Source organism: Erinaceus europaeus, chromosome 12 (genome assembly GCF_950295315.1).
Source record: "Erinaceus europaeus chromosome 12, mEriEur2.1, whole genome shotgun sequence".
NCBI lineage: Eukaryota > Metazoa > Chordata > Mammalia > Eulipotyphla > Erinaceidae > Erinaceus > Erinaceus europaeus.
In genome coordinates, this window is record NC_080173.1 from 71,174,879 (window position 1) to 71,192,057 (window position 17,179).

The following is a 17,179-nucleotide window of genomic DNA, read 5'->3' on the forward strand; positions in this document are numbered from 1 at the left end:
TCATGCTTAAGGACCAGGGTTCAAATCCCAGGTTCCCACCTGCTGGGGTGAAGTTTTACAAATGGTGAAACAAGTGCTGCAGATCTTTCTCTCTCATTCTCTCCTCTCAATTTCTCTCTGTCTTATCGAATAAAAGAAAAAATGGTGGAGAGGAGAAAATAACCACCTAGAGAAATAAATTTGTTGTGTAGGCACTAACCCCCAGCAATAACCCTGGTGGCAATAAAAAATTAAAAACTATTTATAAAGAGATCCTGAGTTCAATCCCTAGCACTTCTTATGCCAAACTAATGCTCTGGTTTTCTCTCTCAGAAATAAATAAGTTAATCTTTCTCAGGCACAGTGGATAAAGCATTGGAGTCTCAACCATGAGGTCCCGAGTTCTATCCCTGGAAGCACATGTATCATAGTGATGTTTAGTTCTTTCCTCCTATTTCTCTCATGAGTAAATAAATTAATTATTTTAAAATATTCTAATTCATATGTTATTAGAACTACAAGGGGCATGAAAGTCATGGCATTTTGTATTTTTTTAAATGCCTTATTATGTAGTAAAATAGTATTCTAAATTAAAAAAAAGTCATACTTATGAGCAAAATCACTGTGGTTCTGCTGAGCTTATAGGAGAGAGGAGTTTTCATCACTCTCTTCACCCACACATGTTCCAGGGTTCTAAGAAACAGACTTTACAAATCATGTGTCTAGTTCCTTCTCTCATACATTAAAATGTCACCAATTAACTGCTGATGATATATAATATTTGAAAAGGATTTTGCTGAAACATCCTGTCTGTTTTATTCACACCCATTACTGAAGTACCCGTGACACAATCCTGGGGTGGGGATGGGGGTTCTTTAGTGGGAGTGAAGAGCATTATACAACCTTGAGCATTGACTTGAAAACACTCCAAGAGTTTTATTTTGATGTTAGCTAGACATCAAGTTTATTCTTGCCTTTGTGACATTACTCATACTGCTTTCTTGATCAATTCTTTTACTAATTACAGTTGCTTCCAGTCCCGGAAATTATTGACAGTTCAATCAAATTGCTCTCACTCTCTCTTTCTCTGTCTTTCTGCTTGCCATTTTAAAAGATTGTATTATTTATTCACCTGATACAAAGATACAGATAGGTAGAATGAACCAGAGCAACACTATGGCACACAGGATGCCAGGGATCAAACTCAAGAGCTTCTAAATTCAGTGCCCTTACTCACTGTATCACTTCCTGGGCCATCAGTCTACTTTCTACCACCTTACCCCTGGAATTTTGTCAGCCTATTTTGATGTTATCTATCACAACAGTGTATTTTTTTTCCCCATTGGACTTCTCTTATGTGATTCCACCACTCCTTAAGGATTCTTCCCTGCATACCCTTTCCCAGAGAGAAAGTGAGAAGCAGAGAGGGAAAGGCAGAAAGAAAAGATACCACAGTCACTACTCCACCATCCTCAAAGATTCCCCTTTGTATTGCGCTCCCTTGTGGTGGCCATGGGCTTGAACCTGGGTGTCCTACTAAGGGAGTTATCTTCCAGCCCCATAAAGGTGACTTTTTCAAACCAGTGTGTATATTTGATCGACTTTATGCTTCTAAGAAGCATAACACTTCCCCACAGGCTTTTTCTGGTCTAGTACACAACTATCATGAATTGCACCCTGATGACCTGAGAGCTAGAGAGCTAGAGAAGTGCAGTGTCCTGCCCAGATGATATTTTTCCTGCAGGTAAAGTGGGCTCCAACACTTTCCCTCCATAAAATCTCTGAAATGAAGTCCCTCAAGTCTGTCTCTGTCTAAAATCTCAGCGCTAATTTGTAATCATTGTGAAAGAAAACTGTGCTTGTCATTATAGGAAGTAGGAATGGGAAGAAGAAAAGTTGCTGTTAGATGGTACAGGATTTGTAAAAAATATATATATTTTTTATAATGGTTTATAGGTAATAACAATTGATTGTAGAAAAAATGGGGGGAGTCGGGGGTAGCGTAGTGGGTTAAGTGCAGGTGGCGCAAAGCACAAGGACCGGCATAAGGATCCCGGTTCGAACCCCGGCTCCCCACCTGCAGGGGAGTCGCTTCACAGGTGGTGAAGCAGGTCTGCAGGTGTCTATCTTTCTCTCCTCCTCTCTGTCTTCCCCTCCTCTCTCCATTTCTCTCTGTCCTATCCAACAACGACAACAACAATAATAACTACAACAATAAAACAACAAGGGCAACAAAAGGGAATAAATAAATAAAATAAAATAAAATAAAATAAAAGTTTAAAAAAAAAGAAAAAATGGGAACATTAGAAACTATTCTTAGCAACTTTAAAATATATAATAAAGTATTGTCAACATTGTAGGCATCACATTATCAGAGATTTATTCATTTTATAACTAAACATTTTGGAATCTGTGAGACATCTCAGTTGGTAGAGTGCATATCTCACTGTGTAGGAAAACCTGGGTTCAAATCCTGGCATCCTGTGGGAGCTGCATGGAAGGTAAAGTGATGCAGTCGTCTCTCACCTCTCTCTATCTTTGTCTCTCTCTCAGAAAACAAATGAATGGAAATCAAGATGGCAAGGGCACTCAGGAATATTACACATACAGGAGAAGTTGGAACCCATGGGTACTACTGCTTAGAATGTGAATTGTAGGAAGTCCGGTGATAGCGCAGTGGTTAAGAGCACGTGGCACAAAGCACAAGAACTGGCATAAGGATTCTAGTTCAAGGCCCCAGCTCCCCACCTGCAGGGGAGTCACTTCACAAGCAGTGAAGCAGGTCTGCAGGTGTCTATATCTTTCTCTCCCCCTCTCTGTCTTCTCCTCCTCTCTCTATTTCTCACTGCCCTAACAACAAGGACATCAATAACAACAACAATAATAACTACAACAACAATGAAAAATAAGGGCATCAAAAGGGAAAATAAATAAATAAATATAAAAAAATTTTAAAAGAGTAAAAAAAAAGAATTTGAATTGTAAAACATTTCAGCCACTGTGAGAGACAGTATGGAGTCCCCTCACAACATTAAAAATAAGACTATGTGATCCATCAGTCTCACTTCTACTTATATATCCAAAAACATTGGAGGTAGAAGCTTGAAAAGGTATTTATACACCTAAGTTTATTAGAGCACTATTCAGAATAGCCAAAGGTAGAGCAACACATTGCCACTGATATATAAATGAATAAGCAAAGTGTGACTGAAACCTATAATTGAATACTCAGTCTGAAAAGGAAGAATATTCTGTTTTATGAAACACCATGGATGACTCTGGAGGTTATTATGCTAAATAGAATAAACCAGTGATAATAATAATAACAATAATAAAAGAGACATTGCAAGATTCCACTTATGGTCTCTAGAGTAGTAAAATACGTAGAAATAGAAAGTAAAATAGTGACTGATGGGGGCTGTGTGGCAAATGAAGCAGGAAGTTGTTTAACAGGTTTGCAAGATGAAAAAGCTTTAGAATTCCATTGCACAGCTGTGCTAATTTGCTACATGACTGAACTGATACTTTCAAAATATGGCAAATATTATTTGATTACCATAAAGTCTAAATTTAGGCAGTTTGAAAATGAAATCATTAAGCTGTATAGAGATGAATTGTACAGTCTCAAAAAAAAAATGATGGCAGTTGGAGAAAGTGAACATTCACCTGACTCTGAGAAACCCTTACTCACTGTGGAGTAGGAATAAGAGAATTACAATAATCTCACTCATTGGGACACACCCCTCAGCATTGAGTGTGACAATCCTGAAACACTGCTGGGTAGTGGACTTTGGAGGCCTATTCCTATAACAGCGTTCCTGATCCTGCTTTGGAGAGGAGCTCCCTTTTCAAATATTCTGGATCTACATTTGGTGAAGTTTCTCTTTGTTCTTTTTTTTTTTTCTGCCTTGGTGATTTTCATTGGTTGGCAAATGGAAGGTTAAAAATTGTGTTATAACTAGAAAGTCAAAGATTTTTTTCAGTCTTCCAACTTTTTTTGATAACTTAATTGTTTTTCCCTCAGGGAACTAGTAGAATCTTACTGAGCTACCAGCAATGACAAGTGCAGTCCCTTGCTAAATTTAATCCTTGGCTGAGTTCTCTGCTTTTTTACACACCACTCAATCCCTCTCTTCAGCTGATATTCATTCCCAGGCTGGAGTGGAAAGGTGTATTTCAAACCCATTCTCTTCCTTAAGACTTCCTTATCCCTAGAATTTTTATTTTAATTAATCAGCTTTTAAAGTTGTCTTACTTATTTTAATGAGAGAGAGACACACACACAGAGACAGACAGAGACAGACAGACAGACATGCGCACACACCAGAGCACTGCTCAGCTCTAGATTATAGTGATATTGGGGATTGAACTGAAAACCTCAGGGCCTCAGGATGAATGTTTTGCATAATTATGATGCTGTCTTCCAGGCCCAACAGAGAGTTCTTATGGGTGTTTCATTGCTCAAGGACCAGCCCAGCTCAGAGATCTAACTCAGCTATAGAATGCATACCTTTCATATTTGAGGACCTGAGTTTGACTCCTGACTTTCCTCCTCCACTCCACCCCCTTCACACGCACACGCACACGCACACGTACACACACACCAAATTCTATCCCATTGCTTGGCAAGTGAAACAGTTGGTATTTCAAGTACTAAAAGGTCCCTACCATTTTTTATTATAAATTGACCAAGTTTAGGTGAGAGCAAAGGATGCAATGAAAGCCCAGGCAACAGGTTGTAGGACTAACTGAATAACTGGCAATTCCAAGAAGGAAAGGACTGAGGAACACAGTGATCCAGAATCATCTGTGTGCCCAGATGTTCTGGGGGACTCATCAAATATACCACTGGGGAGAAGAACCTTTTCCCATTTAAATACCCTCTATCAAATTCATTGGGGGTATATTGGGGTTATGAAAGAAACTCAGTGACTTTGGTACACAGGAAGCTTAGGAACCATTTGAGGCATAAAATAAGTCCATAATTTATGAGCTATAGATGAAAGGAAATTTGGTCAAGACTATCTGAGTATTTATACAACAAACCAGATCCAGATATTGCAGTGCCTATTGTGAGCCCATGCTCAGTCCCTAACTAGTAGTATGAATAATGACGCATCCCAATGAAGCCTAGAAGCTAATTCAGTCTTTGAAACCTGTGGTGTGTTACCTGACATGGCATTAACACACACACACACACACACACACACACACACACACACACACACACACTTTGCAGATATGATTAATGTAAAGCTCTTGAGGTGGTGAGACTGACCTGAATTATCCAGGTAAGGCCAAACAATTACAAAGGCCCTCATAAGAAGGAAGAAGGAGAATCAGAATTAGAGGCATGTGTGATGGCAGAGAGGCAGGGAAGAAGTGGAAGGACTTTGTTGTTAAAGGAAGGTGACTAGGAGCTAAAACCTCCATAAATGGGCAAAGGCAAGAAAATGGATTCTGCCCAGAAGAAATGCAGACCTGCTAAACCATTTTATACTCCTGAGCTCCAGCATGACAAGGTACTCTATTTGTGTTCTTTAAACCTTAAGTTTATAATAATTGGCCATAGTAACAATATGAAACTAATAGAGATTTTTGTACCTGGAAATCCAATATTGTTGTAGTATATATTTAAAAAGATATAGAGGTAGCTTTTCAATTAGACAATGGGCAGAAACTAGGACAATTTTGAGTACAAAAGAAAGAGCGTATATTTCCTGGAACAGACTTGGATACAACAGGCTAGAAGCACCCTACACTTGGCATTCTTTCCTAAAGGAGGGCTTACTGCTAATGCTTTGTGCCCATAGTTTCATCATGCAAGCAGCAAGGAATGCCCTGGTGGCTGAGTGAAAAACAAACACACATGTATTTAAGGTTCCCTACCAATGAATAGATATGATTTCAAAAGGCTTAAAAGTAGTAAGCAGGTTGTTTTGGCACTTGTATACATGAAAGCTTCCCTTAGCCCCCCTTCCTTCTAGGCCACTCCACTGGAATCTACCTGGTGTTGGAGGGGCTGCCTTTCAATATCTATATGATGATGCCTCACCAGTTCTGTGTCTCCTGGGATCAACTGAAATTTAAGATTTACTTCTGAGTGCTGATCAAGTTGTCGAGGAAGTTGATCTCCATTTATTCTTGTAGGTCCAAAGGACTGGAAAGGTTATTAGCAAGAAGTATCCTTGAACTGGCTATGACTAGGAGCCTCCTCATCTGGCTACTGTAGTGAGGTTATCTACTTTTTAGAAAGGGGTGACAAAATTCAGAAGGAAAAGACACTAAACAAAACCTTAAAATTTCATGAAAGCATTTTGCTGGTATATAAATTTCAGAAATAAACTTCACAAACCCTAGCCTGGGAAAATTTGTCTCTTGTAGGGTTATCATGATGATTGATTTGTACTTTTAGGAAGATGTATAGTTGGATAAAAAATAGTGGATCTGTTCTTTTTCAATTGCCTTTGATTCAAAATAACCAACATACCATCTGGGAGCATCCTGGGACAGCCAATCCTTGGTCTCAACAAGGTTGAGAATTGAAGAGTGGAGAAGAGAAAGGAGGGATGTTGATCCTGGCAATGAGGGTCATTGAGTTTCATAAGTAAGTAGATGCCAATAAATTGTCTGCTGCCTGATGAATTTGGGTACATTGAGAGTTTTGCTTGGAGATGAAATCAGTGATAATGGATTACTCTAGAGGTTTTTCCTGGTGAATCTAAGTACCAACTTAATTCCTTGACTTCAAAAGCCTTTATTCAATGTCCTATTCTAAAATTTCCTACTACTTGACACACAGATGGACACCCAGATCTCATCAGACTGATTTTTCTCCTCTTTGATATGTATGCAGTCATCATAGTTTCTCCTTCTAGGTAATTGTTCTTTTTTTTTTTTTCTGTATTTCTTAATGATCCTGTCAGTTTTTTTTTTTTTTTTTTAAGAAAAAGTTCATACTTTCTTTAAAGATAATTTCAAGTCATATAGTCTCTCTCTTTCAGACTGGAATCTCATGAATGTGCGATTTTACCTTTCCAGGGTTGAAATGTTTTTCATTCTTTTTTTTTTCCCTTTGCCTCCATGGTTGTTGCTGGGGCTCGGTGCCTGCACTAAGAACCCACTGCTCCTGGAGGCCATTTTCCCCATTTTGTTGCCCTTGTTGTTGTTGTTAATTTTATTGTTGCTATTGCTGTTGTTGTTGTTGGATAAGACAGAGAAACGTCGAGAGAGGAAGGGAAGACAGAGGGAGAGAGAAATATAGACACCTGCAGACGTGCTTCGCCACTCTTGAAGCAACCCCCCCTGCAGGTGGGGAGCCAGGGGCTTGAACTGGGATCTTTACGGTCCTTGTGCTTTGCCCCATGTGTGCATAACCTGCTTTGCTACTACCTGCTCCCCTTTTTAGCATTTTTATTATATTTAGTGATTTATTGGATAGAGACAGTCAGAAATCAAAAGGGGAGGGGAAGATGGAGAGGTAGAGATACAGAAAGACACCTGCATCACTGCTTCAACATTCACAAAGCTTTCCCCCTGCAAGTAGGTACCGGGGACTTGAACCCATCCTTGCACATTGTAACATGTGTGCTCAATCAGGTGCACCATAGCCCAGCCCCTTTTTTTTTCATTCTTTGGACTGAAGAAAGACACAGAGAAGCAGAGAGATGCCACAAGACCAGAACATCCCCCAGGGCCACAGAAAGCTATCCCTCTGCTTCAAGACATATGGTTTTGATGAAATCTTAAATTATCTAAATGATGGTCAGTGAGTCTGTCTCTTTTATTCCCCAGTACTTTCATTGTCTGTTGTTAGAGAAGGAGAGACTGGAGGTAAGGTGAGGGGCCCATGGAACTGGATTATAGGAGATAGATCAGGGATTGCAAGAAGGGAAATGAGGGATTGGGTGACATAAGTAGTTGAGAATTTAACAGATTCTATTGGGGGCTGTAGTGATGGCAGTAGAATGCCTGATTGGATCTTCCTTAAATATTCTTCCACAGATATTTAGATGAAACTATGAAGGAGGGAAGACCTAGGAGACCAACCCATACTCAAATTTCTCTAAAACATGAGCCCTACTCTTAAAGCAATCTTCTTCCTTCATCAACAAGATCACACCCTGCCTTTTAGATTGCCAAAGAAAATACCCAAGTCAGATTTTGTATAAAAATATATATAATTGTTCATTTGTTACATAATTATATATCCATAAAATATTTTAACAAGGTCTTAGATTTTATAGGATAAAAAAAATAATGATCTTTTTAAGGACCCTCACACCATCTCAGGAATAGAATTCAGACTCACGAAGGAAAATAAATCTATGTTTGTTTTTTTTAAAAAAATGTTCATAGAAGATAAACTTAAAACATCAATAACTTAAATAAGATTAACATTACTTAAGGCATCATGTCTTATATCAACAGACATAGTTCGTAATCTTTGGAATTATAATACATTAACATAGAGGGCATATAAGGAAAGTGAGTAGAAAATAAATTAGCTTCAGATTCCTGGGTTGTGAAATGAGTGTTCAAGGCTTTGGAGTAGAAGTTTTCACATCCAGCTGCTTCATGGACTCCTTGACCCAAGGCACCTTGGGGTCAGCACAGATCTCCTTGCCCAGCTTGGTTTTGAAGCTGTGTGGGTGGGGAAGAGAACACAATTAGATGGAGTTCTGCTGAGATTTCAGCCTGGGGTGTGATTCATTCTACATTAAAAAGTTGCTGAGGGGTCGGGGCCACCTCACAAATGGTGAAGCAGGTCTGCGGGTGTCTTTCTCTCCCCCTATCTGTCTTTCCCTCCTCTCTTGATTTCTCTCTGACCTAGCCAACAACAACTATAGCAATAACAACGATAAACACCGTGGGCAACAAAAAGGAAAACATAGCCTCCAGGAGCAGTGGATTTCTAGTGCAGGCACCAAGCCCCAGCAATAACTCTAGAAGCAGAAAACAAGCAAACAACAAAAAAAACCCAGAAGTTGCTTGGGGAGCTCCAAGAGGAAGGCAGGTTGCAGGAGGGAACCCTAGAGCTGCTCCCTGTCAACATGTGATAGCTGAAGCCATCCTCATTTAAGGGTAATAATGAAGTTGGCATGACCTAAATAGCACCCAGATGATGATTACGTTGGATATCACTTTTCCCTCATGACTTCGGTAAACCCCAACACATACACCTTGAATATTGGTTTAGATGGTTTATAAGCTGATTATAAGCTGACTCTACATTTGTGAGGCTTGCCTCCTATTCCCTGAGGAGGAGTGGACCAGGAAGGGTTGGTATGCTCAACTTACATCACAGCTTCTTTGGGACACTTGCTGCTGGTGATTTTGCTGTAGCTCATCAGCCTCTGTATTGGGATCGTCTTACTGGTGAAAGTATAGCAGCAGGTGACTGGAGCAGTAACTGCATCTGCAAATAGAGTCACAGAGGAAAGAAACACTTTAGGATGGGCTAGATTCTTGTGATCTCAGAAGCAGGGAAGAGTAATAATGGAAAGAAGACAAAGGGAAGTCAGGTGCAGAGGTTGGTTGGAGGCATTGAATCCCAGGCTTCTGCCTGTACCCCAGAGCTAGAATGGTGCACTGACGCAGGTGGCCATGCTGTGGAATGCTACATTGCACAGCGCCACCAATGGAGAGAAGGAGGAGGAGCTGCTAAAACTAAACTCCTAAGCGGGTCCTTAGGAGAAGCTAAGGATCCAGATTATCAGAGCTAGAGAAGATAAGCATAAGGACTTCAGGAGTGCAGCCCTTTTGGGGGCCCCAACAATCTGGTCTGTCCTGAGCTTTCCTGGTACCCTCTGAGTCTGCAGAACTGTGCCCCTGCAAGTTAGACTGGATGAAGCACAGTCCAGATAGCTCTATAGTTCTGCTCTCCATCATCTACAGAAAGATCACATGTCTTTGATCACCCGAGGCCCCAAACACTGCTGACAAAAGCTGGGTTTGTATCCACAACTGACATTTTCACCCAGACTGCAGGAGCAGCTGTGAGGTCAGCTTCACTTCTTAGCCTCCTTTGGGTTTCCCAGTCTCAGAAAGGCAGTTGTTAGAGTGAGAGTGGGCACCCCTCTAAAAATGGGGTGGGGACCTGCATCCAAGGGATGGAGGAAGGGTCCTCACCTGGCTGAGCGAGCACCTGGGTGGCAGCTGTGAGCAGCAGGCACAGAAGCACTGCGGAGACCTTCATGCTGGAGGCTGAGGATATGAGCTTCAGTCTTAAAGAGAGTGGATGGTTTCTGAGTTGTCCTCTGCCTTGCTGCTTGGCAGCTCTGTCTCTGCCTTTTTATTAAAAAAAAAATCCAAGAGGGTGGAGCAAAGGCAGCATCATCCTCCAAGAATGATGAAGTGAAACAACTTCAATGTGCTGAGCAAGTGCCCCCTCTTTGTGATTTTCAGGAAGCGGGAGGGAAGCACTGGCGGCAGGACTGGGCACTTTTTCCATCCACTGCTGAGATCAAACCATGGGGGGGGGGAGGGGGGTAGGCAGAGCGATGTCCAGAGTAACCATAGACATGAATGACAACAATTATTTTTCAGAGTTCCACTTTCTCCAGAGTGAAAATGCTACAGAAAAAGTCATTGAGCAAAGCCAAAGAGGCCATGAGGGAGATGAAAGCATCTCCAGGCTCACACCTGCTCCCCCCTTAGGCAACAGTCCAAGGACCCTCTCATCCAGGAGGGGCTTTTATACTGCTGGGGGGCTTCCCACCAGTATGTTAAATCTAACTACTCATTAAAATTTAGAATGGCAGCACAATCAAAACTTAGCAGGGATGAGGGTTTTTGAAACCATAGAGCTGAGTTCTAAGACTCCAGAGAAACTGCAGAGATTACACAGTGCAGATCATTTGCGTGTTAGACCCCTGCAGTGCTTACTTTGTAGTAACAATACCCTATGCCCTGTACAAATGCTTAGTCTTACAGATGTCTGACTCTGTTGGTCTGAGATAATGGGTTATCTGCATTTTGTAGATGAAGTGAATGAAGAGGCAAAGAGGAGTTCAGTGCCTGCCCATGGTCCCCTTAGCAGAGTCCAGGGTCTATGCAGTCACCACTTTGCCGTTCATCTTGATGAAAGGTGCCCTATCCTCTAATAGGATACCTGGTCATATGATGGGGTCACCTCTGTCTTCATTATTGTTCAAACTAGCCAACCTTAGGTAAGGAGGGGTTGGGAAACATTCATTCCTTGTAGTTAAGTCACTGTAGGGTTGGAACCTGTGGTTAATGTCACAGACAGTTGTGGGCAAAGACTGCATCCCACCATTGTGGCTCCTTTCACAACTTCTTTCTGGATCCCCAGTGAGTAAAAACAGCAGAACAAGATGTCACAGAACTAGAATGCCTCAAAAACCATAGAATCATAGTGGCAAAATCAAAGAGCCATTCATGACAGTGAACTCATTTGTTTTAAATATATATGTGGGATTCTTGAGGCTGTTAGTGGCTGAACTGATTTTCACCCAACACATTGCCTCATGTTTTATTATTATTATTATTTATTAAATGGAAATATTGACAAGACCATAGGATAAGAGGGGTACAATTCCACACATTTCCCACCACCAGAACTCTGTATCCCATCCCCTCCCCTGATAGCTTTCCTATTCTTTATCCCTCTGGGTGTATGGGCCCAGGATCATTGTGAGGTACAGAAAGTGGAAGGTCTGGCTTCTGTAATTGCTTCCCCACTGAACATGGGCATTGGTAGGTCAATCCAACCCCCAGCCTGTCTCTCTCTTTTCCTAGTGGGGAAGGGATCTGGACAGGCGGAGCTCCAGGACACATGGTAGGGTCATCTGCCTAGGGAATTCAGGTTGGTATTATGGTTGCATCTGGAACCTCGTGGCTGAAAGAGTTAAGATAGAAAGCAGAGCAAATTGTTGACTAATCATGAACCTAAAGGCAAGAATATTGCAGATGAAGATTTGGGGTCTCTGATTTGGACATAGCTAGTAGGTCTATTATAGGTCTGTCCCAAGGGGCCCATGACTTTACTAGTTTTTGCCTGAGCCTGACATCTGATATGCAGGTAAACCCAAGTTATCTGAAGAGATGGTGTCATAGCTGGAAAAGAGGACTAGACATCTGGATCAGGGAAGAGAGTAGCTCCCAAATATGGGAAAATATATGAATATTGTTAACTGTATATCCCATTTATTTGTTCTAGGGCCTATATTCAGCACAGGAGCCTATGTAACTTCTGCATCTCTCTATTGACTTTATCCCTACCTATGGGCATGAGAGGATTCAGTGACTTTTTCTTTCAGAAAGAGAAACTGAGATAGTAGTTGTTATTTCATGGATCATCTTAGAACCAACACTTGCTGGTTGCTACATTTGTAATAGGAAGTGGATGATATTGCACAAAGAACAGTGTGTGGTCTGTAGTTAATGACCAGTAAAAGCAAAGGAGTGGAATAGCCGGTATGACTGATTGCTCACCTAAAGTCAGAGACTGTCCAGGCTCTTTTCAGCACTGTCTCCATTAGTCCTCTAGACAAATTCAACTACCCTTAGGGGGCAAGATCTCTACTCAGGACACTGATTCTGGAATCTCTACCTACAAGCATTTGAACTCAATGTCTCATGGTTGACAGTGGTTACCTAGAGAATGTGATAGAACAGCCTATATGAAGAGGCCATTACAAATTCTGGGGTGTCATTCAAATATAATGTAGACTGAAGAAAGGACAAATCAGCTTAGGGCATTGATTTGCTCATGCCTTTCCCAGAGACTTCTTTTTATTCTTACTCAGTCTTGCTCTTGACCACCTTCCCCCCCTGCACACGTTGAAACCACTCTGTGTTTGACTCAGGGCTCTGCAATGGCTTGGCTAATTCTTATTGAATGAATGTTAGATGATATGAAATTTGACACATTTTATTCCCAGACTATCTCACTTTAGTTTCCAGAAAGTATTTTTTCATATTAGTATGAATAATATGAATAAAATAATAACTCTTTATCTGAGAGTTCTTTTCCATGGATTTGGGGGATTGAATCTCACTTTCCCATAGATTTATGGGTTGCCATCAGTCATTCCTTGGGTTTGGACTAAGGTTAGCAAATTGAAAGACACTATGCTCTTTAAGCTACTCTCCTGCTTCACATTGCTATCTCCTCTGGCATTCTACAACCAGAGGATTTGCAAAAATGATGTAGCGCAATCTCCTCTTTTTATATAAGGAAATCATATACAGAGAGGGAGACCAGATGGTCCACACTCACACAGTAAATCTTCGTGGTTCCTCTGAGTATTTGAAGTGGTGACTCTACTTGAAAGAGGAATCATTGTTTTTGGAAAGTGAGTTGATCACAATTGTCAGGCATTAGACTACCAATGGTGAAGGAACATGAGTCAGAAGAGAAAGTTTTTTTCGGAAGATGAAACACTCATTCTCCACCACACACACTCACACTCTTCTATTGTCAAAGAGAGGTGGTCTCCTAAGCTGGAAGGTCAGACACAGGAGGAGTGAGTGGAAATTCCCATTCTGAGGCAGTTTTGGAAGTTCCCGGATACCATGGGGAACAAAAATATGCTTGGCAGGAGCCTCATACTAGACACTGGGCTTTGCGCCAGGAGGGAATCACATGGATTGGTGCTGGGAATTTTTCAGCTCCAGGCCTGGGATGGGGCCCTGATTGGGGGCAGCTAAGGGAAAGACCCTGGGGAGGGTGGAACGGAGACAGGGTCAAGGTCCTGTTGCTTCTCAGAATACTCTCTTCTCCTGAGACCCTCTCCTCATCAAGTCACAAAAGAGTAATGGAAAATCTGCTCCTGGTGAATAATTCTCTTTTCCTTCCTCCTGGGGACTGACATTCCACCAGGGATCCTCTGCGTGGGGCTTTGCCATCATCTCAGACTCCCACTCAATGGCAGGGATGGAGAAAAAGGGAAGTAAGAGTGAACTTTCTAGAAACATCAGAGGCTATCAGAGTGCTGAGCCCCTTGCCTTGTCCCCTTTCTCAGTTCACTGGCTCCTTCTCTCTACCGGGACAGGGGCCCTTGCCAGTGCTTACTGATGATAACCAGGAGCTCTATATCCAGAAAGAGCTCTGGATCTTTCTAGACTGTCCCTAGACCTCTTCTCCAGATTCTGCCCCCCGCTCTCCTCCAGGTTAACTCTTAGTTCTGGATACACCAGAGCTAGTTTTATGAGGCCCCCAACTCATTACTTCTGAAGTCTAGAAATCTATTTTCAGCTCATCTTTATATTGATCGAATGCTGCCTCATAGGACCATTATTATCTCAGGAGTATAATTTAACACTTAACCAAAGTAAGTGTTGGCACACTTCATGAAGTGTCACTGTCCCTTCACTTTGCTCTAATCCTCCACCCCTGCTCTCCCAACCTGCCTTGATAACCTCAGATCTGCAGACCTAGACTAAAGATTTCTTTGTTTCACCCTGTTTGTTCCCTTGTTGTTTCTCAAATCCCACACATGGGTGAGGTCACTTGGTATTTGCCTTTCTCTTTCTGACATTCTTGCATTGAATGCCATTTATGAATGGGGACTTGGAGAAAGTCTTTTTAAAATATTTAATTTAATTGTTTTCCAATGAGTGGGTGTAAAGAGACCAGAGCATTGCTAAGCTCTGCCTTATGGTGGTGTCAAAGATCAAATCTGGGACCTCTGAGAGGTCAGACATATAAGTGTACTGATCCCCTGACTTAAGACATCTTTCTGTTTTACTGAAGATGAAAAGGAAATGAAGGCCAAGGAAGAGACAGTGAGAAATCTGAGGAGGCATGAAAGATTAATGGTAGAGTGTGTGGGGTCTGTTTCTGGACTCTCAGTGTAGAGCCCTTTCTCATTTATGACACTCTTCCTTAGTTAGCATCTACTCCATACAGAGCACCAAGCAGGGACCTGGAAGCTTGCTTTCTAGAAGAGACGAGAAAAAGGAGTCTGAGTCTTCTAGCATCTAGACTTTTCCTGTGCTCTGAGGTGGGTCTGTCTGTTTGTGTGTAGAAGTCAAGGAACCCATTGTTGAGAGGGCCTTGGTTGATGCAGTTTATGAGAGAAGAGAAGGGAGAAATGCCTGCATCAGCATGATTAGTCAGGTGTGGGGAGTGGTGGCTCACCATGCTGAGGGCCAGTCACTTAGCTGGGCTAACCCCTCAGGCTGGGCACATGAGCCTTATGAGAAGGGGACTCTCACGGGTGAAGGGTCAGATCTAAGTCAACTGGTAGAATGTTAGTGTGTCACACTGTACTCCACAGCACCCTCCAGAGACTGTCATCATGACAAGTGAGGGAGAAGCCACTGCTCTCATTTGGGGACTGTAGTGACCATGGTGGGTACATTTGCAGCATCTCTATGAGATGCCAAACTGAAGAAGGGCATCTTAGGGAAACAGATCTGGAGAGAAGGTGGAGTGGAGATCGAGAACCATTGCTTTGGTAGCTTTTATCAAGTCTTTGTTTCAACACTTGTAGAGAGAGGCTGTGAGAGTTCCAGTTAAGAAACTCAGAGAAGGCTCCATGGGGGACATTTAAGGAAGAGGTTGAGAGGTGGCAGGTTTTAAGCCTTGGGTTATTTATTATTGGTCAAAGGACCAAATGTATAGAGATTACAAATTTAAAGTGCTTGCCTATCCCCTTGGCATCTTGTTAGAGATTTTGATTATGTGGGTCAGGGTGTGGGGCAGGATCTGCGATTGTATATGTCTAATTCCAAGTAGTGCTGATGATATTGATCCCTGATCCTAGCAGAACAGGCTCATAAAGGGATCCCATGCTGGCCAGGAATGGACACTGTGAGTGGTTCTTGTGAGCTAGAATCGAGTTCTTGTCTGTGTTTCATTAACTAGATTCCAAGAAAAAAATTGGAACTGTCATCCATTTTTATACAATGTGTATTCTTTTCTGGAGAGAGTTTCCATTAGATTAGCAAAGACATCTGTGATCTTCAAACAGTTTAGTACCATCATACATACTCAAAATAGAATTCTGGTCCCCATCTCTTTGCCTCTCAGATAATTGCCAGTCTGTGTCTCGGAGTCCTAGGGTTAAAGCATAGATACATGAAGTAGGATCGGTGCACTAACAGGAAAAAGACACATACAGAGAAGAAGAAAGGCAAAGGGGAGAGAGAAAAAGATTTTAAAAAGAAGCAGAAAGGGGTGGAAAAAAGGCATCCTGAACATCCTGAACCATCAACAGAACTCTGGGCAGTGGCAGAAACTAGGACCTGAGGCTTGATTCAGCTTCTATCTACTGTGTGGCCTTGCACAAGTAATTTGGCTTCTCTGTGTCTCTTCTGTGAAGTGTGACTAATAAGACAGCTGTTTCTAGCATTGTCACGAGACTTCTATGAAATAATGACCCAAGGGTGCTCTGTAAGCAGTGTGTAGAAAGCTGTGCGCTAGGCTAGGGAGCTGAAGTCTGCAGACACACACACACACACACCAGGCCCAGGACGCAAGTTTATGCCCCTGACACACAGCCCAGATCTCTACCCATTTCCTTCTACAGAAGCATTAGTGAGTGGCAGTAACATATAACATTGTGAGGTTTAGAGTCCCTCAAGCTGCTTCACCTCTCTAATCGGATAAAGACACAGAGAGAGTCTCTAGAAGCTGATGGAAAGCTTAGACCCAAAGAAGACAGCTCCACAATCAAGTTAGGGCCTCAGCTCATAAAGCATCTGGCTCTCACAGCAAGTTCACATTCTGACAAAACTTTCAACCTCACCCTCTGCTTCCTGAACTCTCTGCGCTTCAACCCATTTCAAGGCCCCAACACACGTCAGACCCAAACATCTACTTCAGTGTCTTGCCTATGAATACATATTCTCAAAAAAAAAATCACTTTCTCCAGACACCCAAGTTGCAGGATGATTTAATGTAAGGCAAGGAACTAATTAGAGAAACAAGAGTTTTTGGTTTTCCAAAATTCCAGCACCTTCTGTTTGGGGAGGAAATAGTGCTGTGTCTAGGGACACCAGCAGAGAGTGATTTTTCAGGGGCCACATGAATCCTACTATTAGTATGATCTCTTTCTCCCTCTGGGTTGCAAAATGTATGCCAAAAAATGGAAACTTGTGCCACCACAAGAAAACTCCTTTTTTGTTAACAGTTTCAGGTGGCTGGCTGGTGGAGTCCAAGGCTGCAAAGCTCTGGTTTCATTCACAAGCTCCTATAGCATTTACCATAAATTAGAGTCTGAGAAGGAGA

At 41.9% G+C, this 17,179-nt stretch overlaps 1 protein-coding gene across 1 annotated transcript; it reads right to left on the minus strand.

Annotated features, from left to right (window-relative positions):
* Window positions 1-8,140: 8,140 nt before the first annotated feature.
* Window positions 8,141-10,272, minus strand: LOC103108070 (C-C motif chemokine 2-like). The gene is made up of 3 exons (XM_007516926.3): window positions 10,111-10,272; window positions 9,280-9,397; window positions 8,141-8,622 (listed from the first exon to the last, which is right to left on the minus strand). The coding sequence occupies exons 1-3, from the start codon at window positions 10,175-10,177 to the stop codon at window positions 8,517-8,519; spliced, it is 291 nt and encodes a 96-aa protein (XP_007516988.1). The 5' UTR covers window positions 10,178-10,272; the 3' UTR covers window positions 8,141-8,516.
* Between the last annotated feature and the right edge of the window lie 6,907 nt (window positions 10,273-17,179).

Bases quoted from the DNA above. Each gene is read 5' to 3' on its own strand.
- LOC103108070 (XM_007516926.3), bottom strand. From the start codon at position 10,177: ATGAAGGTCTCCGCAGTGCTTCTGTGCCTGCTGCTCACAGCTGCCACC. The intron at 9,398-10,110 runs GTGAGGACCCTT...CTCTATTTGCAG, and splicing joins CCAGGTGCTCGCTCAGCCAG to ATGCAGTTACTGCTCCAGTC. The intron at 8,623-9,279 runs GTAAGTTGAGCA...CCACCCACACAG, and splicing joins TGTCCCAAAGAAGCTGTGAT to CTTCAAAACCAAGCTGGGCA.